The sequence below is a fragment of the Mastigoproctus giganteus genome, chromosome 6 (assembly GCF_048544385.1).
Source record: "Mastigoproctus giganteus isolate SK-2022 chromosome 6, ASM4854438v1, whole genome shotgun sequence".
Classification (NCBI taxonomy): domain Eukaryota; kingdom Metazoa; phylum Arthropoda; class Arachnida; order Uropygi; family Thelyphonidae; genus Mastigoproctus; species Mastigoproctus giganteus.
The window spans coordinates 91335906-91358857 of record NC_143580.1 but is presented as its reverse complement, the minus strand read 5'-3'; the positions used below and the strand labels follow the sequence as shown (position 1 = coordinate 91358857).

At 37.4% G+C, this 22952-nt stretch overlaps 1 protein-coding gene across 2 annotated transcripts in view; it reads right to left on the bottom strand.

Moving 5' to 3' along the window:
• LOC150084461 (cell adhesion molecule Dscam1-like) overlaps positions 1-22952 on the bottom strand; it is a 631783-nt gene that overhangs the window by 213829 nt on the left and 395002 nt on the right. For both annotated transcript variants that reach the window (XM_090376086.1, XM_090376087.1), the window contains exon 5: positions 1585-1878. In XM_090376086.1, coding sequence (XP_090232212.1) covers positions 1585-1878 — 294 coding nt within the window. The remainder of the gene's footprint in view (positions 1-1584; positions 1879-22952) is intronic.

Genomic DNA, 22952 nt, shown 5'->3' with positions numbered 1-22952 from the left:
TCGAAACAGTGGCCGCTGTGGAAACCTCTCTCGCTTTATCACTCGCACTAGCGCCGAAACTGTGCCACATTCTGCACAGTGTCCTCGGAAGAGGGGTAGACAACAGCAACAAAATAATCCATAAATAAGCAATGTGTCTCTTTTGAAATGATGTAGCGCACAAAATATTGTTCACGAGCAGCAAAATTCTAAGTAGAGCATTATTCTACATATCTAGTATAAAAGCGCTCTTATTATGAATTGAACCCCTCTTGGATGAGTTTTTTTCCTCGTTTCGGGTGCCATTTATGTTTAATATTACTATCTTCTGTTAGACGAAACTATTTCTATTTATGGCACACATTTTTCTGTAGCATTTTTTCCACTGTTCAAAAAAGATCCATGGAGAAGTTGGAATGTCATCTCGGTAGTCTGTTATTATACCGTAAAGGTCATTAATGGGTATTTAAGCGGTGCTCTCATCCCTTCATCTTCCTTCCGTGTGAATGTGAATAATATTATGTTATCATTCATATAATGTTATCACTTTTATGAATTCCAGATCCGGCGCGTGTTAACACACAAATAACGACGTTTATTTTGATCAGCGCTTAGATTTATGTATCACTGTTTCCCTGTCCATATGACAGCATTTACCATTTTCTGATTCTTGATTTTAATATTTTCTTTATTTGTTTTGAATGGTTTTGCAGAAAAATTAGAACTTCATTTTTATTGATGACTTTCTTGAAGAACAGCAGACACCAAATCGAAATATTTTATTCTGCTTGACTTCGTGTTTTATTTTTGTCCACTTCAACTTTTTTTATGTACACATTCTACTTTCCATCAATAAAGTGCATTCTTATTATCAATAAATTATTGGTATCATTTAAGGGGTGCCCCCAAAGTGATTGCAATAAGCAGCATTCGCTGTATTTATTTTTTTCTCATTAGCTGTAGAAAATAAACCAAAACCTATTCCCACCGTTTTGGAAGAGTATCCGTCTTTTCTTTTCAGTGGTGGCTTTAGTTGCCAATGCGCCATAAAACACCAACCAACCAATCTTTTTGAGTGAGAGAGAAACCTAAGCAATGACGAAAGAAACTAGAACCTCCTTGATTAAATAACTGTTAAGACAGGAAAGAGAACTGAACACAAACGACCGATCAGTCACCTTTTAGGTGGCAATACGGGCTAACATGCTAATCTCTTTAATAACAGTAGCGTTGTGCCAGTGCTCTTTGTTCGACATATAAAGAGACTCTAAAATAATGAATATATCCACAAAACTTGCAAACTTTTACAGACGAAATCGATTTCAAAGAAAACAAGAATTTCTCATGGCAATTAAAATGTTTCATTGCTGGGAGAAATGGGTGGGTGGAAGATATGAATATATTGCAAGCGCCCATTATTTTAACATTATTTAATAATCTATCCTGAACTTAAATGACGGGAAAATAATTAGTAAATCGTTTGAAGAATGCGCCAGAATGAGGCACTTGCAAAGGAGGGATGTATAATTATATATCTATAGAGCAACATTAGCGAAAAGTAATGTCTTACGAATACCGCAGACCAGGCAACCAGTAAGTACTTACCTATAATGAGCAGTTGAGTGTGAGCCTGTTCTTCCCCCACGCTGTTATTGACAACGCACACGTACTTCCCGCTGTCCTCGGTGGTCGCCTGATGAATGACTAGTGTTCCTTCAAGCTGCATGATGCGGTGACCTATAGTTAATGGACTACGTTGTCCGGTTTCTTCTTTGTACCATCGGAAACTGGGGACAGGGTATCCCTGTGCGGCACATGGAAGGGCCACGGCCTCTCCTCGTTTTCCTGTGACATGCAACTTCGCATCCGTAATTCGCGGACGAACTGTACTGGTGGTCTCTGAAGGGGAAAAGGAAATGAAAGGAAAGTTACTGAAGCGTGAATGTAAACATCTCCGTGCAAATGATATGAGTAATTCCGGGCTATGGAACGTTAATAACAGCTCATTCATGTAAGCAACGTATACATTAAGGCAACGATACGATTAAAAATGCTTAAATCTGTTTTAATGAATGAATCGTATATTCAAATAATCAAAGCCATCAGATAGAAGTCATCAAATAATCAAGTCTCGCGGAAATTCTTAATATAATACATGGAACTTTATTTATATTAACTACCATCAATAAAACACGAGTAACTTTTAGGCATTTTATTTATTCCCTCTCTCTCCCTCTGCGTATATTACGAAACATAACATTTAAATCCACAGAGTTAAGTATATATAAATGGTTTTGTCACTGAGAGCTACAACATAATTACACTAATAATTACCTAAAATAAGTTTGAAAGCAACAGAACACTTGGAATAAATGCTAATGAAGAGTCAGAAGCGTGGAATTCTGCTCGTGTAACGTGAATTGATTAACTCTTAGATACAAATGAAGTACCACAAAACAAACAGCGGGGACATGAAACTTTCAAGTACAAAATGTTACCTGAAACGCAGCAACCGCCCTTGTCCAAGAGAGTTAAACACAAAGTACAAAATAGCAATTAAGGCCCACTGGATGGCACTACTTGCTAATGAGCGACATTCTAGTAGATACAGCTGTAATTAAGAACTTTTAAGCATTATTTAATGGCGCAAAGGAGCGAAGAAATCTTCAGATAGAAGGAAATGAAAATGAATGTGAAAATAAAAAGGGTATATACACACCACAGAGTATAGAAATAAAATATTCTGCAATACAAACATAAAAGTAATTTTAAAGAAAAATTAAAACCAAAACAAAAATCAAATTAAAACAACGCTGTGAAATGTGCTTGCGGAATATTCTTCATTGATCAATGAACTACTTCTGGCGGCTAACCCGAAGAATACTTCTTTTAGAACTGAATGAATCTAACATTATCTGATAATACCTTATTTAATCCTTTATTATGTATCGCAATCCTTGATCGACATTTTCCACCTGTATCAAACATTGCAATAGTTTCTTTTGGAGCATGTGTGTAATTTTAGCTTAATTTTATTGGTATCTGATTTAATAAATGGGTTTGAATTTCTACATCACACTCTATTAGGGTTACCATTTATACATTACGATGATTTTTTAATGCCCAAAGTCAGGTATTGTCTATTATCCTCCCATATAGAACAACCATTCCAATAAGCGGGAGTTATGAAAAGAAAAATAATTTAATTGCATCAGTTGCACTCCAAATCGGTTGGTCACTGCCTTCGTTTAGATGAAAGTCGTGTAATTTGCAAGGTTACCCAGCACTTATAATTATAATTACAACACTCTTCAGGCTCCTACAGCACAGTTTCTGCGATATCCACGTGCTACTTGAGTCATTATTAATCTTGGGTATTAAAAAGTAAGCACGCAGCAGCACGTACTATTTTATCTCGTGGTAAACCTTCTTACGCTTACTGCGAAGTTCAGAACAAGAGCAATTGCAAAAACAGCTTTCGCTAACAGCACTGAAGACACTGTTTTAAACACGACATTTACAATAAGTACTGCTGTGCACGAAAGGCAGTGGTGTTTTAAGAATAAAGTGGATCTGACTTTGAGTGTGGCCATCATTTAATTTACAAGAACACAATTCGGTAGTTGTTTCCCACTGCGGAAGCAAACATTAAATCAACCTAACTTACGAATTCAGTAAGCAACCTTAATTTATTAAGGAAAGTCACGCAACGAGCACCTCATGGTCCGTAGCTAGCGTTGCTGATGTGTGTACAGACTACACGATTTGACTGCTGCAAGACTATGACAAACTACTCGGGGTTATCAGAATCCTTTATTGTAGAAGATCAATCTTTCCAGCACCCGTTTATTCAAAAAACCGTCAGCACTTGGTGCAGCGAAGCACCTTTACTGTATTTATTTTTGTTAAGCCCCTCGTGCAAAAAGTTATGTTTTGTATAAATCAAAGGTGTGATGAATTTTATTACAATCTTTTAAGTATATAAGCTTGCTAAAGTATAATCTATATTTATGAAGAGAAGACTGCATTATGACTTCAAAAAAATAAATAATTTTAAGTCAAGTTTGGCGATAAATCTAACCAGAAGGGACGGAATAATGAATGAGATGTAACAAAATTAAACGTTATTGTACCACCTGTAAGAATTGTTGAAAACTTCAATAAATAACTAAAGAACTTCTAACTGTAATCTGAATATAGACACAACAAATAATAAATAAATAAACTTAACTTCGTTTTTATTTATTTAATTTATTATTGTTTTTATTTATTTATTTAAGTTTTAACCCCTGTACAACGTGTATGATTTACAGGGGTTAAGGGTTAACCCCTGTAAACCGTATGAATATACTTGGATATAGCATATTAAATTACAAGAGCATTACTACAGTTAATCATTAGAAACACAGTAATATAATATAAAATGATACTTAGATGTAAGATTGTAATATTTCTGTTAATTACATTTTATAACGTACATTGGTAGAGTGAGCAATTTAACGTTATGCACGACTTAAAGATTTCATATATGCTCTAATTTTGTTCTATACTTTAAATATTAAATTAATTACGATTAGATTATGTATTGATCTTGATATGCTAAACCGTAAATGCATTATTATTAGAATTTAAATAAAAATAATAATTTTCTTCCCGAATATCCCAACAAAAACAAGTGTGTAGGTTGTCTAGCCAGCACGGATCTAGAATACAAATTGAGCAGGGTAGGGGGGCGTAGAAAGCAAAAACAAACCCCGCAATGAACAGCCTCACAGAGACTTATCCCTTCCCAACAGCCCTGTAGACGTCACTGCGGGAGTATAGTTAGTCTATCTGTACAAGTGGTTATCAATCTGATGTAATTCATGAGCCCTTTCTCGAGAGGATTGCTGTCACAAACTAGAATTATGCTATAATTTTCTCACCTACTGGCAAGTTGGACTGGAAACGTTTGCTTATAACTAACGTATCTGATTGTCGGTAGTCATCAATTACGATGATACTGTTGGAAATGCAACGCACAATAATATATCATCATCATCAGCCATTTTCAATCCACTGCAGGATGAAGGCCTCTCCAGCAACTTTCCAGTTCCTTCTGTTTTGAGCACTGGCCATCCATTTACTACTCAAAAACTCATGAATTTCATCTATCCATCTCCGCCTTTGTCTTCCAGGTTTTCTTCTAGCTCCTCTTGGGTACCATTCTGTTATTTTCTTAGTCCATCTGTCATCATGTCTTCGAGCTATGTGTCCTGCCCAAGACCATTTTAGTTCTTTAGTTTTGATAAGAATGTCCTTTACTTGAGTTTGCTGCCTAATCCATGTGTTTTTCTTCTTATCTAACAGTCTGATTCCCAATATAATTCGTTCCATTCTTCGCTGTGTAGTTCTTAGCTTCTCTTCCATTCTTTTGGTGAGTGCCCAAGTTTCACTTCCATAAGTCATGGTGGGGAGTATACATTGATTCATTATTTTACGTTTCAGACAAACTGGGATATTGCTCTTCAGTATGTGACTATATTTCCTGAATGCTGTCCATCCAAAATTTATTCTTCTCTTGACTTCCAGCCATTTATCATTATTACAGCTAATAACTTGTCCCAGATAAGTATATGACTCCACCTTTTCAATTACTGCTCCTTCAATCATTATTTCCCTTTCCGTGGCATACTTGTTCATCATTACTTTTGTTTTAGCCATATTCATCTTTAGTCCAAAATCCTTACTAACTGTGCATAACTGATTAAGATTTTCCTCTAATTCTTTGGGATCGTGGCTTATGACCACAATGTCATCTGCAAATCGTAAATGGTTTAGGTACTCTCCGTTCACATTGACTCCTTTCTGCGACCAGTCCAATCTTCTGAAGGCTTCCTCAAGGGCAGCAGTAAACAGCTTCGGAGATATTGTGTCTCCTTGTCGAACTCCTTTCTCGATTTTAAATTTGCTACTGTCTTTGTCTAGTCTAATAAAGGATGTAGCACTCTCATATATTTTCTTCAAAATCATAATATATGGAGTATCTATGCCTTGTCTTTCCAGTGCCCGAAACATTGCCTTATGCTGTATGGAGTCAAATGCCTTTTCATAATCCACAAACGCCAGGCATAATGGTGTTTTGCCTGTGGTCCGGACACCACTCCATAGATGGGGAAACAGGTCCCGTGCATGCAACAGGTCACAGAACCTGCTATAAATATGCACACCCGGCTTCGAACGGACAATTGCAAAAATGGTCATGCAAGATGACACGTTCAACAGAATTGATCATCTCAACAAATGCTAGACGCATATTAACATGGTGTAGGGAGCGCGAATCCTGGACTGTAGAGCAGTGGAAAACAGTCCTATGGACAGACGAGTCGAGGTTCGCACTCTACCGGTCTGATGGCCATTCTTGGGTGTGGTGAATGCTAGGGACACAGTTCCTTCCTGATTGTATCCTCTCAACAATGAAGTTTGGTGGATGCAGTGTTATGGGACTCCTTTCATGGTTTGGCTTGGGCCCAGTAGTCGTTATCGACAAAACCATGAATGCAGTGGAATACCAGGACATACTGGACAATTATGCACTTCCAACATTATGGCAATACTTTGGGAAAGGCCCATACCTGTATCAGCAAGACAACGCGCCATTCCATACTGCTGGGGTCGTAACAGAGTGGTTTGAGGACATGGGTGTGGAAAAGTTGGATTGGCCAGCCCAGAATCCTGATCTGAACCATATCAAGCATCTTTGGGATGTATTGGATCGTTGGATACGTGCACGTCGAGATCGTCCAAAGAACAAGGCAGAACTGGTGGCTGCGCTAAAGGCCGAGTGGAGGAACATATCACCTGACATTTATAAAAAGCTAGTTGACAGTATGTCGCGAAGTTTGAGGGCCGTCATAAAAACGCGGCTTGTTTAACTCTGTACTTCCCCACCACTCGGCTACCGTGTTGACACTGTATTCTCCTCCAATAGTGGCCATGCAATTCATTGTGAATAATCAGGTAGAATGTCATTAAGGGTATTAAGCGTATTTTTTCTACATTTTGAAATATTTAATATTGAAAAAAACAAATAGCAGAAGGTAAAATTTGGTGCACTGATAGATTTAAGAATTTGTTGTGAAGGCCGGTTGATAACGCAACCATGCCTCTAGTTCTTAGTTAGCAGACAGCCGCTGCATTTCAATTTGAATCAAGATCCTTTTAATTTACTCAATTTTAGAATGATATTTAATAGTACTAACGATTTATAATCCTCGGAAAACAATTGCATGAAACAAATAAGCAAGAAACGATATTACATTATATTTTGTTTATTTGTATGAAGAGTTTTCATTTTCTGAATAGAAATCAAACAATTACTGTAATAATTCCGAAGAAAATCATACGTTGTTTAAATTCATGTAATGGAAAAGAAAAATGTTCCACGTTTCGTTGCAGAATTAATTAAGTTCGAGCACCAACGATCATTGCTGGGCACTAGAAGGGCATGGAATTTCAATTATACTGTGAAACTGTAGGATTAATATAATAATTTAATTTAAAATTTCCCAAGGACTGAGCAGTAAGTCGGGACAATATTGAACTTATTCAAATGTATAATTATATTTCTCAATTTTATTAGAGGCAGTCTACCGATTTCTTGTTTTAAAGGAAGCGTTAAGATGGAGAACACATTTGACAAATAGTTTGAATTATACATATAGCCTCCCCCCATCAGTTACACTAAAAGTAGTAACTCATGTGATAAAACATACTTGTGCAGACCTTGTTGTTTGAGACGCAGTACTGTTCTCATACAAATACAGACTCTGGCGAAAGACCTGCAATAACAGTAAGGCAGAATTGTTTACAATGTTATAAGAGACATTGTCAAAAACAGCTTACCCCAGAACTCCTCGATTGCCTTCTTGTTGTGAGGTCCATTACCATCCATCGGCTCTTGTGCAATTTTCCTGTAGAATTCTCTGATTTCACCAAATATCCTGTTGTCTGTTTTCACTGGCCACTCTTATTGTAACGGCGAAGTGTCTTGCTGAGTGTCAGGAGTTTTTGCTTCACAGTGTCAAGGTATTCTTCAATCCTCTGATTATAGGATTGAAGAATGTTTTGTATTTTCTACCTTCTGCTGTAGCCTTCTTTCCCAGTCTACCGATTTCTTGTCTCTTCGTTTTGTGTTATGTGGTTTCCCTTCAATCTTGGTGGCTGCTATAGCGGCATAGTAAATGACTGTGCTTATCGCGTCTGATATCACTTCGTTGTTGTTGAGATAATCAGGTATTATTCACCACTGATGTGGTCTGTGACTTGCCGCAGGATTCTGTTATGTCTATGCTTCAGTATGGTTCAGTGTTGGCGTCTGTGGGGTCCACTGCATCGAATTCTGATAGGGCTTTCTTCCACTCTTCTGCTATTCTGAATATAGCTATCTTGTCTGTTTGCACCTCTTCTGCTTCGGGTTGTAGTTCTTGTACTTGCTGTTCTGATTCCGTCGTGCCCTTATTCGTTGTTGTGTGTAGTTGGTCACTCACACGCTGCTCGATTTTTTCAAGATTGCAGGAGCTATCAGGAGTTGAGGTTCTTCTTGACGATGGTCCATCTCTGGTCTGCTATTCGCTGTTCGGTGACCTGAACAGTCGGGAACCGTTCCAACCACTTGGTGTGTAGGTTTGTTTGTTTGTTTCGGGATTTATTGGGCGCATCGGCAACTATTACCATAATGCGCCAGGTGTGTGGGTTCGTCTTGTACACTGGCATGTCTGTCTATAGTTTCGTTACTTAGTAGCATGCTCGCATGATGAATGTATTCATTTCGATGTTCCACTTCATGTGTCAGCTTCTTCTTCCTTCCTAGTTCGGCATTAGTAGTTGTGGAGGAAGCACTTCCAGTTGGTTGGGCTGGGTGGTCTTGTGGTAGCCTTTCAGTTGTGATAGCCATACGGGAAGCAGCGCACTCGCTCCACTGTCGTCCACCGGAGACTGTCTCCGACTTTTCGAGCCGACGCCTCTACCTAAGGCCGCAACGCGCGTGACTTTATCCTGCACCACACGGGGTGCAGTATATCCAATGTCTGCGCAAGTAGCACAGTGGTATCGCCACCGTTTCCTAGGCTTTCATAGGCTTTTCTCGCTCCGTGACTCAGTTAGTCGGTCTCAGGACAGGTAAATAGCGAGGTTTTCAACCGTAAAATGGGGTTTTTTCGTCTGGTAAAGCAACCAAATCGTCCAGGGAACACATGCAATTTACAATCACATAATGTCCAGGTGACTAATATAATAGTTTATTATTTTTATTTTTAGTTTGTTCAATATTTATACTTCTCATCTTCATCCAGCTATGGAGGTGAACCTGTTTTACCTTTGGCTTTTGCATCCACTGGTATGTAGCAGTCATGGGAGCGTCAGCAGATGGAGCCACTTTCTGTCTCAGCCGTCACTTCGAAGGTAGGTCCGATGAAGCGACTTTAGTCATTTTTTCCTTCGCGGTGGGATTCAAACCCAGGTCAATGATACTGGCGGTGCGGCGTGTAACGACTGTGCTGATCGCTCTCATTTTATTATTATCGCTTTATATTTGAAGATGGTGATAGTACAGCAACCGTTGTATTTTTGGGAGTGAACAGTGCATTTCAGCGTGTTTAGGATATAACAAAGTTGTAGCCAATGTCAACGAACCGTTTTATATCGAAAGAAAAAATAAAAGTGGTAAAAATTATCAAAAAAAATATGCAGCACTTAACATTTCAAGGGCCACAGGTTTGAATCAGGTCGTACCAAAAAGTGTTCATAAAGTGCCGTAGTATCTTACTGGCATCATTTTCACATTCGCTATGCCCGATTAGACAACAAATGCGTAACTCGCCATGTTCTCGGTATTCTCGCTAATCTCCCAATTAAATTTAGTACGCTGAAAATTCACGAATAATCTCACGGCAACGTAGAACATCTCCTTTGCATTAGCGAGGTATGCCCCATTCGAATAATAAGCTAGCTGAATAGTTTCTTATGATTACTATGAAAGCCACTAATGGCACTCTGCGGGCTATTCTAAGCTCACTATGATACTTATGGAACAGCCTTTTGATTCTGAGCAGCCATAACACAGTATTAAGCGATACATCAGAGAGCAGCCACCGGCAATAGTCGAAGTTCATAGGTGAACATAAACCATCACTGGATACTGCCGCCATTTCAAGCCTTCGATTCACAATTATAATGATGCGCAATAATGATTAAAGCATAATTCTTAATACATTTTATTCTCGAAATAAATTACTTAAGTAAAAGTATATTCATTAAAGGAATAAATAATAAATTCTTTTAACTTTAGAAGGAATTATGGAACTTCAGCTTCGTAACATAAGTATGAGGAAAACCCTTTCATGCTGTTGCTGTTTGGTAACTGTTCAGTAGCCTCGGGATTCCATTAATGTACAATAGACATTGCAATCGGTACCAAAGGCATCCCCTGTTAATATGTACCTGACAGTAGAAGCTGAGTTGAGGACGCTAAACAGAGATTCTACTAATTACGTGCTATTGATCAGGTGCATACCAAACCGAATGAAATGATGCAGAAATAAGCTCACAAACTACTCATCAGATCATATTCTATTTCAAAATTATCTTATCTTTAGCATTAAAACTTTAGCTATACACTTATACTTCTACATAAATCAATACCTCTGATGTGGAGAAGGGCTCAATCGAACGTGATTATTCCCACAAATGATTTTAGAAGGTCTGTTCTTTTGAACTAGCCGAATGAAACTTGTAAATGCCTTTTATCTCCTAAATTTTAAACTGACTATTGCAAACAAACAGAACAAAGAGAAAAACTACCCAAGGCGTCATTATGGAAATGATTCTAGCAAACACTAATTTTTAGATTAACGAAATCGATATCAATAGGGAAATGCTACAATAGCACCAAAATATGTGTGCTTCCAAAAATAATACCCATATACAGCTCTCGGCTACTTGCTATCGCTATTAAATTCGCGTCTATTTACTGAGCTAGTAAAAGCTGAGTAAAAAGCTGCGTATCATAAATAGATGTGTTTCGCATGTCTGTAGCAGGAAGTGATAAATGCCACGACCTGAAGTTTGTGACAGTGGCGTATACGTTCAGATCACTACAAGAATATAAGGTACTTATCGCCACTAAAACTGGTACACAGAAAATATCGTGCACAGAAAACGTTATCCGGGGGATGAAAGAAATGATTACATTTTTAAGTCAAAATAAAATCATTCACTCACATAATGTGGACCATATGATCGAAGAGGAGTAACGCCACATACGGTGGTAGTGGGTCAGAGAGATGGAGAATGCCATCACGTTGAATTTTTCTTCGTGCTCATGTGTGTTAAAAGAACTAACACCAAAAGAACTAAGGCCTCAGTATTTTGCAGACGTCATGAGATTTCAGTATATCTGGAGGCGAAAAACGGGATTCGAACCCAAGTCTTTTCCATCCGGTGTGGGAGGAAGGTGATTATAACCATTGTGCTACAGTGACACCTTCTCTCTATGTATTCCACTTGTCTTCGCCCAAATTGTGTTCTAAGCAAAATCAAGCGTACCATTCTCTATTGGACATAATTATATAGATTTTGGAGTCAAAGAAACATCGATATGAAGAAGGTACTGATGTGTTATTTGCTTGGTAAGTACATATTCTTTCTTTTGTAATGTACGGCTACATGGAATGTATAAATGGGAAATCAGAATCTCAAAATGGCGATGCTATAACACAGGACTACTAGAGTAGCCTTCAAAAGACTTTGCGTGATTCTTCCAGACCAGTCAGTGTTGTTGTTTTTTTATATATATATCTATTTGAGGTAGCGGACACGGCGGACCACTAAAAATATTAAACTATGCGTGCAAATATATTAATAACTATTTTTTTAAATACATGCTATGTATTCATACTCAACATACACTGCATACGCTAGGTTTTTATAAGCGTACGTGTATCTTCTATTACTGTTAATTGGAGTGTTGCCTACCGCGAAAAAAATTTTAAAAATCTATTTTATTGTGAAGTCTCACAAACACATTTCTTAAGTTACGCGAAGAACAACTGATCAAAGACCACAGTTTAGTAAACAATATAACCCAATATATTTAAAGATTAAGTTATACAGTTTTAAAATTTTCTAAGGAGGAAAATATTTTAAATAGGGATGATGTGTATAATATTATAAACAACGGGTTCTGTTCTGTTATTATATTACTTTTTGTTATAGTATCGATTCTTGTGTGCAATTTTACCTTGTTTGTGAGATGATCGTTAATTATTATTGTGTTAAGTTATGGATTATTTCTATTACCTGTGATTTTTACTTTTGTGAATATATTCCCTGATATATGCATGTGTACGAGTATTATGTTATTTTATCAATTATGATATTAAAACCTCTTTCTTATATTGATTATTTTTAAATCTAAAATTCCCAAACTATAAGGGTCCCCAAGGTGATTATGAGTCTTAGGCTTAAAGGTTTAATTTCGGCTCTGCCTGAAATAATTATTAATACGTTCTGTTAGTATTTGTATTGCGGCAAATATCAAGAAAATTTTTCAGGGTTCATTATTAAACTTAAAAACACGTCTGTGCGAACTTAAGAGGGGGGGCATATTTATTCTCGCAGAAGCGTCTAGGACTCAAATCAAAAGCATTGATTTTTCTCGTAGAAAGGAACCCAATTTACCTAGTTTTACTCGTTTAGAGAGCTCTGGATTTGAATTCCATTGGATACCAGAGGAGGTCTTAAAATCTTTCATCGGAGAGATTAGGATTTTCCTCTTAAAGAAATTGTAAACAGTGCGTATTTTATGATTGATTCGCCTGTTTTATTGGATGAAAAACCAGATTTTTCAACCATTGATGAAAAACTGCGGTTTTTCATTAATAGATGAAACCAGGAACAAGGAACCTTCACCAGACTAACTCAGCTACAACCGGCCCCGAACGCCCTTGAGCACAGTCATAATAAACGACAAACCACAGGAATTAGAGAACCACAACGACTGGTGCACATGGTCTGAATAATCCATACGCCGAAAACTTTTGAAACAACACTTTTTTTTTCACGTACAACCTCAAAATAACGCTAACAATTAGCACATAAACAAAATAACTCATTATTTAGTCCTGTGTTACTTCATAGGATTGGGAATTTAATTATTTACAAGTGTAATTTATTCATAGATTGGTCAAGACATAATTATTCATAGACATTGGTCAAGAAGAACTTATAGTGACCTTGCATACGAGACATTAATGCGTCTCGTGGAAAAAAAATATTCTGTTTTCGTACATAAATCCAGTAATTTTTGGTCCATAATAGAAAGATGAAACCATTAACCATTAACTACCATTAACCCAAGCGTCAAAACAATCTCCATACCAGATTATTTTGACATTTGGGACAGGTGAAAACTCCTGACAGAACGGACTTATCAGCATTCAGCGCAACACCGGATGCGTCAACCTTTCCAAAGCATCTGTTGAATAAGAGGCGAAACAATCTGTTCGGATAACAATAATCATATTTTTTTTATAGAAAATATCCCATCCATTAAGCCAGAGACACCCACTTGATTTATGCGTACAGTTATAAATCTTAATTTGTCCAACAGTCGACTAAAAATGAAAATCGTCTGAACATTTTTCTTGAACTATTTGTCTCATACGTTCCAACATTCTCTCGCTTATAAAGGAAGATAAATTTCTTTAAACGAGTTCTGCAGTAGGAACACGAAAGCTATCATGTAGACATCACACATCTTTTTAGAAACACCGATATGTTGCTTGAATAGAAACAAAAAGAGAAAAAAAAAATCAACGAAACTAATCCGTGGTTATTTCATAAAAACCATACAAAATACATACCGCATTCACTTTTCCCTTTCAAATATTAAAGAAAATTCTTTTTTTTTATTCAATTCATTAAAAAATACAGAGTTGACTTGCAGTATACATTTATTCTGGAAACGCATTTTATGAGATCATTGAGCTTGCAAATATGCTTTCTCTAGAGACATCTCAAAATGATACAGTGCTTTAAGAAATCTATTGGAGATATAAATAGGATTTATTATCGCTAGTTGAAAAGCTTTTAACTGAATGTGTACTACGCTGAAAGGAAAGCTCAATTTATTCACAGTAAGAGATGTTATGAGTGAACAGAGGCGGATAGAAAGGCATCAAATTATGGTGGGAATGATTTCAATCAATTTTCGTTTCAGTAATAGCTTCACGGTAGCAGAATTTATTGAAAGCGTACTAAAAACAGGCAGATTATTGCCGTATTTATTTATTTTTTTATATAATATAGTGGGAACTGTAGGCAAAAGTTAGAAAATACATTTGGTAAAGGTGCTACGCAGAGATAATAGAAAGTTGGGATACTTGAATTTTTCTCTACAATGGACAAAAGCAGCCATTTTTATTACAAAGGTGATAAAAGCCAACTGTTCTGAAACAGAAGTCTTCATCACCTTTTCACAATCAGACAAATTAGCATTTTCAAGTCGAAAACGACTCGTTGTGGATGCGTGAAAAATCCTTCAAAAAATTTAACCAATCATTAACAGTTCTAATTCTAGAAGTTTTCAACGTAAGGCAACGCGTTCATAGTTGTAAAGTCACGAAGCAGACTTACAAGTAAACAAGATATTTTGAGTTTGCGTAGTTCAATATATTTCTCAATTAGGGGATTGGAGAGGAGTTGCTATTTTTTTTTTTTTTTAACTGTAAATGCACTAAGAACATTTTAAAATATCCTTGCTTATTCTTCAAACTGATTGTCTGTCATGAAAATAAATTCCATATATCTGCAGAGATGGCGTCTTCGTTTTCTGTTAAATCCCCTCGTCTTTGCGGAAGTACATTAACTTTGAAGAATGACTTATATCCATAAGGAAGCAAAACCGCGATGGAGTTCGCTTATCTCTTAGGATTAGACATAGCGTGGTGTTGTGGACTCACTAGTCTTAGAGTATAATATACTTAATATCAGTAGATTGAGTGGAACCTGTGGAAATAAAAAAACATAAAATGCACTTCTTATTGTGTCTTGCATAGATTTTTTATCTGTTGATAAATCCAGAATCTTCTTGTCAATGTAAAATAAGTCTGTCGCCATTATAAACCTTACCAGAGGATTTTTTTATGATTTATGAAACCCCAAAGATTACAATATTCGATTTTTCTCCTTACCCATCTGTATAATCTTAAAATCCTTCTCTGAATCTACATGAAACTCTTTTATTGATACTTTCAGTATTCTTGTCTGCTTATTTTAGTTTGAACAATGCCTCGACAAGACTTCTTCCTTTTACTAGGGATAATGCACCTCCGTTAGTAAGGAAGGAGTGCTACAACTTTGCATAATCTGAAACAAAAATATTGGCTTTTAGAAAACCAACCTTTAGTAAAGTAAAGTACGCTGCCTTGCCAATTTATAATGTATTCCTACTTCACAATCAGTGGTGTCCCTATGAACAACAGTGACAGCCGAAAGATAACATGGCATGTTTCTCGCAGGTTTTTGTATACATTCCGATTGAGTTTGGTCCCCTCTAAACAGTATAGTTTAGTTTAGTTTCGGTTTACAGGTTTAGTGGCGCATTAGCGACAATGGGTATTATACGCCAATTATAAAATTGTACGAATAAGTGCTCGTAACCTTTGAAAAAAGCTATCTCGTCAAAAGATTATATAAGTATAAGACGGTTGTTGTTGCTGTACGGTTTTGGGCGCAGCAGCAACTTAAGACATATTGCACCGTATATAATGCCTGTAAATTGCCTGAGTTCTATGGTCGATTTTATAACTTTAGTGGGCTTTTTTTTTTTTTTTTTTTTTTTTTTTTTACTCCGTGGCCGAGTTAGTCGGTCTCTGGCGTAGATATCGAGGTCCCCCCCCCCCCCCAGAAATTGGAGTTTTTTCGTCCATCAAAACAGGCAAATCGACCAGAAAACACACGCAATTCACAGACACAAATACGGTATTTGTGTCTGTAAATTACAGGTAACCCTAATATAAAAATTTGATTTTTTTTGTGGTCGATTTGCTGCTTACTTGACGAAAAACCCGAGTTTTCTTGAGAAAAAAACTATACAACCCTCCCCTGAGTCCGACTAAATCATCCACGTTGTGAAAAATAACCATAACAATGCCTCGCGTCATTGACGAGATTCGAACCCACATGTCTTTCCCACATGTTTGGGGAGGATGGTGATTATACCAACTGTGCTACCAATGAAGGCTTGCAGAATGTTCTCCTTGGCGCATAATTCATCTGAGATCCTTTTATTTTCAAGCTTCAGAATGTTCCTGGTATAGAACCTACTTATTTGTGGGCAAGATGTTATTCCCAAGAACTCAAGAGCGATAATAATCTTTATAAAGAAAGTCACACCTGTTAACATTCCTAACAGATCAACAGGAAGCCTCCTTGCCAATACCTGCGATGTATCAGTTGACACCGTTATGCGGTTCGGTGAAGAGCAAAACGTTGCACTTCTAACAATGATTTTGAATAGTACCATTGCCAATAGTGCTATTCAATGTTGTGGTTGCAATTCTGTTTATTTTCAATGTTAAGAAACAATAGAGTCTTTTATAGGATACTGAAAAAGGTATGTGAAGTTTTGGCTTCTTGTAATATATGGATGCGATAAATTCCAGTGCTAACCCTCCCTCTCTAGGGTGGAGAGTATTCTGATGATAGAGGTGTTATTCTTGATGAATTTCTCTCTGCTTCTGGTTTATATATAGTTAATGGCTTGGCCGTTCAACTTCAAAAAGAGAAAGTCTCATAACTTCCCTAGCTAGACCCAGCTCAATGGGTCCAGCTGGATCAGTTAGATCATTCTGCCCATCTTAATGAATCACGTTAAGGTGACGTTTCGGGAATCATGCCGGTACTAATCATCGGACCATATATATTGGCTGTTGGCAGCCCCCTGTTTGGCGAATTTCTCGATCGCTATTGTGAATTCCCACTATAATTCATAGGAATGCACAGTAGCGATCGAAATATTCCAATATATATATTGTCTGATGATGGATACAGGCAAGGTTCCCGAAACGACGCCTGAATGTACACCAATTTATTTATTAACTGAATGAAATATCTTAATATTCACGTAGTATAAGAGTGGTCATTACTGAAGTATAAATCTATTGAAAATTACCACGTACTGTCCTTCCCCAACTATATTGGATAATTTTTATATTGTGTTTACGAATAATTTCCATAATAGTGTGATTTTAGTTTGAGAGAAAATACAAATTATCTGAATTAGTCGGAAAGTTAGTAGAGTTTGTCTGCAAGGTTCGGTGACTTCTTGAAGAAGCAATATCCAGATGTAAATTATGTAGCATGTGCAGACTATCTCGTTATTTTCTTATATGCAAATCTAAAGTTGATATTAAGATACGTGCAGCAGATAGCTAATTGTTGGACTGGAGAAAATACAAAGTATCTCAAAAGTTTTGGCTTCTTGTAATGGTAAAAATATGTTTTTCTTTACAGGTGAAAAAGGGCATTAACACTGGATAAAAGGGAGAAAATAGTCATTCTTAGTGGCCGTCATGGGTAGAGCAGAGGGAAGTGGCGGACAAGTTTAATGCTAGACATCTTGAAAGGAATCCAATAACGCACAGCGCAGTTGGGAAACTGGTGAAGAAATTTAAAGAGACTGGATCTGTCGCCGAGAGGCCTCGATGTGGTCGCCTTTCTGTAAATGAATACACTCGTATTGGAGTGATTCCTAAGTTTCATGCCAGCCCACAGAATCCGTCAGACGGACTAGTGCTGAAATCCGAGTGCCAAGAGCACGGTGCATGACATTCTTAAAAAGAAAAGTTTCTTCCGTACAAACTTCAAATCCTGCATCATCTGATCGAGGATGAACCTAATCGATGAAATGTGCAAATGGTTTCTGCGGCAAATGGAAGCAGATGAGAGTTTCTTGGAAGGTGTATGTTCTCTGACGAGGCGAACTTTTATGTAAATGAAGAAGTGAATAAGCAGAATTTCAGATATTGGTCGACTGAAAACCCTTATTGGTTCTCTTGTAGCAAGGAACAAAGGGAGGACAGATTAATGATATGATGTGGTGTATGGGAGACACATGTCACCGGACCGTGCTGCTTCGGAAAAATACCTGAAAATGTTGGGTGATGAAATGGTACCAGAATTTGATTTAATTGGGGAACAAACCAAATTATTCATGCAAGACGGAGCGCTTCCGCATTATGCAATCGAAGTGCGTTATTGGCTCGATGGCATACTTCCTCATCGATGGATTGGGAGAAGACTAGTGGAGTGTGCACCAAGATCACCTGACCTTAACCCGCAGGCCATTGCGTTTTGGGGATTCCTGAAAGCACAGGTGTATGCTGTAAAAATTCGAGATCTTCATCATCTATGGAGAGAATTACCAAAGCTTGTGCTCCTGATGATCCCAATATGCTGAGAAGAATCCAAACAAACATGGTACAATGGCTGAGGAAATGCCTGGAGAGTCAGGTGGACACGTTGATCACATATTGTAAATGAGAATAAGCATAAGAATGTAAATCCCTTTGGTTCGAGACTTTACAAACTGAGGCTACCTTATAAAAAGGCAGCCCGTATGTTGCTGACAGGACGATTGAGTCGGAATAGGAATCCAGTTGTGAGGGCGCAGAGAATCGCCCGATTAAGTATTTAAAGTTATATCTAGAGGAGGAGAGTTTATTTTTAACAGGACAAGTAATTTAAAAAGTATATATTAGAATGCTGTATGCCAAGAGCAGAAGAATTATTAGAGTGGTCTGGGGAACAAAAGGAAGATCACCACTTAATGTTTTGTATGAATGCTTGTTTGTCCCTATTATAACTTATTCTTCGTGATTGGCTATATAAGGTCGTTTCTTAACATTGGAAATAAACAGAAACAAAATAGACAATATGAAACCAATCATCATTCTATTCTTTAACAACTAACGTGATCATCACTAAAATCATAATCATGGTCACTACTAACTCAATATTTCTTGTTATAATAGCAGCCTTAAGTTGCTATTATAACAAGATTGTTGGTCGCAGTCCCAAATAATACTATATCTTTGAGAATGTCCTCTAATCTGACTTCCTATAGTATACGGCTATAATATAATTATAAAGCTATACTTTTTCTTGCTGGCGATTTATTTGTATGATTTTAAATTTTTTAACCATGATTCATTTTCTTTTTCGTAGCTCGCAAATGTCTTAATATACTCGAGACAACAACTGTCCAACAGCAGCACGAGTAGCTATTACAGAAAAAACTACTACAGAAAAATTGCTGCAGAAGAAAATTTCTTTTCTTCTGCAGCAATTTTTACTAGTCTTGTCGAAGTAGAGGGCAAAGTGGTGTGCTGAAGCCGGCCACCTGAACCAACAGGAATCTGCCCCCTTTCCGAATTTCCACGGATCGCAGCGCGTGACAAACATGTCGGATCTGTATGGTGGTAGTCTGAAACCTAGACTCTGGGCGTTGGACCCTAGTGATGCTAATCTGTATGAGCAGCAGCATCACTGGGAGGTACCCTCTACTTCTCACAAATGTCCACGTCGAGGAGCTTTGAACTATCAAGTTGCAAACGAACCTCCTACAGTAATTTCCACCAGCTGTTTAGCTGTGTCCTCTCTGTTCTTCCTGACAAATCGAGCGCTGCCCAAGACCGTTTTCAGAAGCTCCTGTCAGTAGGGTTCCTATAATAATACCAGCCCCCTTGCGAAGTTAGTGAGGGCTGACGCTTTTCCCATGTAGCAGTTGTCTCTGCTTGATATATTTCATAATAATTGTTACAGCAGGACGTGTAGAAGTGATTTTACTATATTTTGCATATTCTTGCCAGAAGTGCCGTTAATTTTGGTAAGAGATTCATAACAAATTAGCCAGGAAATATAAAAATAGCCTACGTTACTAAACGACGCTGCATTTAACATTAATTCTTCTATTATATTTATGGTTCTGTTAAGTATATTACATCAAAATATCTGAGAGAACAAAAAAATGGTTCAACCCAGAACTGAAAGCAAGTTTCCTCCGGAAGCAAAAACTGCACAGAAAATGGCAAAGGACGAGTCATCCCGCCGATCACGTTCATTATAAGAAGGAGAGAGCACATTTCATCAAAGCAAAATGACAGGCACACTGCAGTGTTGTTCATAACAAATTAAAACAAGCAAAAAGAATTACTAGCAATAGAAACAGCACAGAGAATATGACTGAATGCATTTTCAAGAAATGGGCTAATAAAACTTTTGGGAACCCTTCTGGACTGAATAAAATTAACACTACTAATAATAGGAACAAAATTTTGGATCTCCTGAAAGATTCAAACAAGCGAAACTATTTGACACAAGAGGAACCAACAAGACCTCCTTTTAGTGAAATAAAAATCACCAAAGAGAGCGTAATGAAAAAAATCAACGATCTACCCAATAAGGCCACTGTTGAACCAGATAAATTTCCAGTGTTCATCCTTAAAATAAGTAGCCCATTTAAAATAAATTTATTACTACACATCAGGAAATCATCAAATCAGGAGCGTTCCCGCAAGCTTGGAAAAATTACACTGTAACCCCAATATCAAAGATTAAACACCCAAAATTGGTTAAGGATTATAGACCAATTTCTGTTAGTTGTAACCTGCGGAAGGTATTTGAAAAAACCTCTGCTGCCTATTACAACCAACACTGCTTCAGCCATAGACTACCACATTTGCACTCAGTCATTTCAGGGATATCAACAATAACCAACTTACTGGAAACCCTTTTTCGCGTACAGAAAGCACTAAATGAGAAAAAACAAACTGATTTTTTTTTTTTTTTTTTTTTTTTTTTTGATATCTCTGCGGCCTACGACATCTCAATTCCAGCCCTCATTGGGATTTTAATGAATTATTTTAATATAAGAGGAAATTTGTTAAACATAATATAAGCAGCCTGCTCGAACAAAGAAAACTTACATTCAAGCACCAAAAGCCACAATCATGCTTTACCATCTCGCGAGGAGTGTCATAGGGGGAATTCTTTCGGATACCCTCTTCGCGGCCGCCCTGGAGCTGTTTCTTGCTCGGCACTGCAATTTTATAACGTATGCTGACGATGTGAAATACTTCATCACGTCCAAAGACCACGAATCAGCAGAAGGTATCTGCCAGATGGCGAATAGTACAATCCGAGAATTTGAGAGCTACATGGATTGCATTGGGCTCCGTATTAATGCACAGAAGTCTGCCCAAATGACCATAACTTACAAGCAGAATAAAAATGACATCTCGATCTCTGTGAACGGGTCTAGTGTGGCAAAAGTGCACTCTCACCTGGACCTGGGTCTTAAGTGGGATGCCAAACTCACCTTTGCCCAACACTTCGCCCATATGAAGACAAAAATATACGCTGCTTTATGGGCTACTAGACAAGAACTGGTAGGAATTAGGGATCCTCGGCTAGCAACCAAATACATTTTAAAGTGTGCCCTGCCTATTCCAATGTATGCCTCTCAAATCTGGTGCTCAGCTCCAGATTCACATTATAAGTGCGCCCTTGGGTCGAGTACTGGTTCTTGCGATGGCTTAACAGAGTTGCTGTCCGCCCTTTTACTATCTCAAGGGCCATTCTCTACTCAAACCTTAACATCACATCCTGGATGCAGCGGGCAATTAACAGGAACATACATACTCTCGCACAAATGCTCACAGGCAGAGTGGATGCGCCAGCCCTTGATAACATTCTAGTAAAACCACATGCCACTGGTAGACGTTGCGGAGGAGTAAATCATCCATTGCATCCAATCCTGAACAATCTTAGTAGCCTGCAAAGATTCTTCCCATCAAATGCAGCAAAAATATTTAACTCTCTGCACATAGATGCCGAAAAACTGTGGGGATGCAACATACCGGAAAGAGATCTTCCAGGATTCTTACCGAAATATGAATCGGATGCAAAGCGACAACATACCAAAGAATTGTGAGTAAAAGTGAAACTTTCTGCTTTAATGCCTCGCTCCTTAGCTTTTGTTGCTTTTCTTTAGCAAACCACACATTTATAAAGAAAGCAACTGCCAGTAACTTCGCAGAGAGCTGATAATTTCATTTGGCATAATATTCTGCGTTAGAAACTTACGTTTAAGTCAAATACTATTTCTCAAATTTACAACAAGCAGCAGAAGTAACTATAAATATGCCACGTTCTTTATAGGCTCAAAGCAATACCGACCCACAGATGTAAAGAGATAGTTGAAACACATTCCATGTTTGCACTTCGGATTCCAGTAAGAGACAAAGATTTTTAATCCGCCAGCTTCAACTTCGTTAAAAACTTTTAGAGTTTCTAAGATTCTTTTAAGTAATTGTTGAGAAGATTCTTTATTCATTTTTTTTTTTTTTTTTGTCTAAAGAATTAAATAATATAAATGAAGGGGAACAGGACCTATGGTTAAAAACGGCAGTAAAATCCGCCCATTCCGATGACATTTCATATTAAGAACAAAATATACTCTTAATCTCTTAACTTTTAAATAAAGAAAAAACACTACCATCAGCATATATTTACCAATTTGCTCCCTCGAGAAGTTTTCACTTCTTGTTTTTACAAAAGTTTATTTATAAGAAAGAGCACGAAGGCTTAACTTCAAAGCTTTTTAAACCTGCAGCTGCAAACCAGGATTACTTCTCAGCTCAGTAGTTTTAACGCAGTGTGTTTTTATAGGTTCTCATTCTTATTATCTCCTACGTTCCTCTCTTTTCTAATCTTGTTACTCGCTATCTGTTGTAAATCCTTTTAGGTGAATGTTTTTCTTCAAAGCAAGCTGACTGGATCCTCAGTATTTCTCTTCCACTCTCAAATTCGGAACTCATTTCGACTCAAATAATGTCATTGTTTCAATTCAGACTATCACGACCAAGAATGAA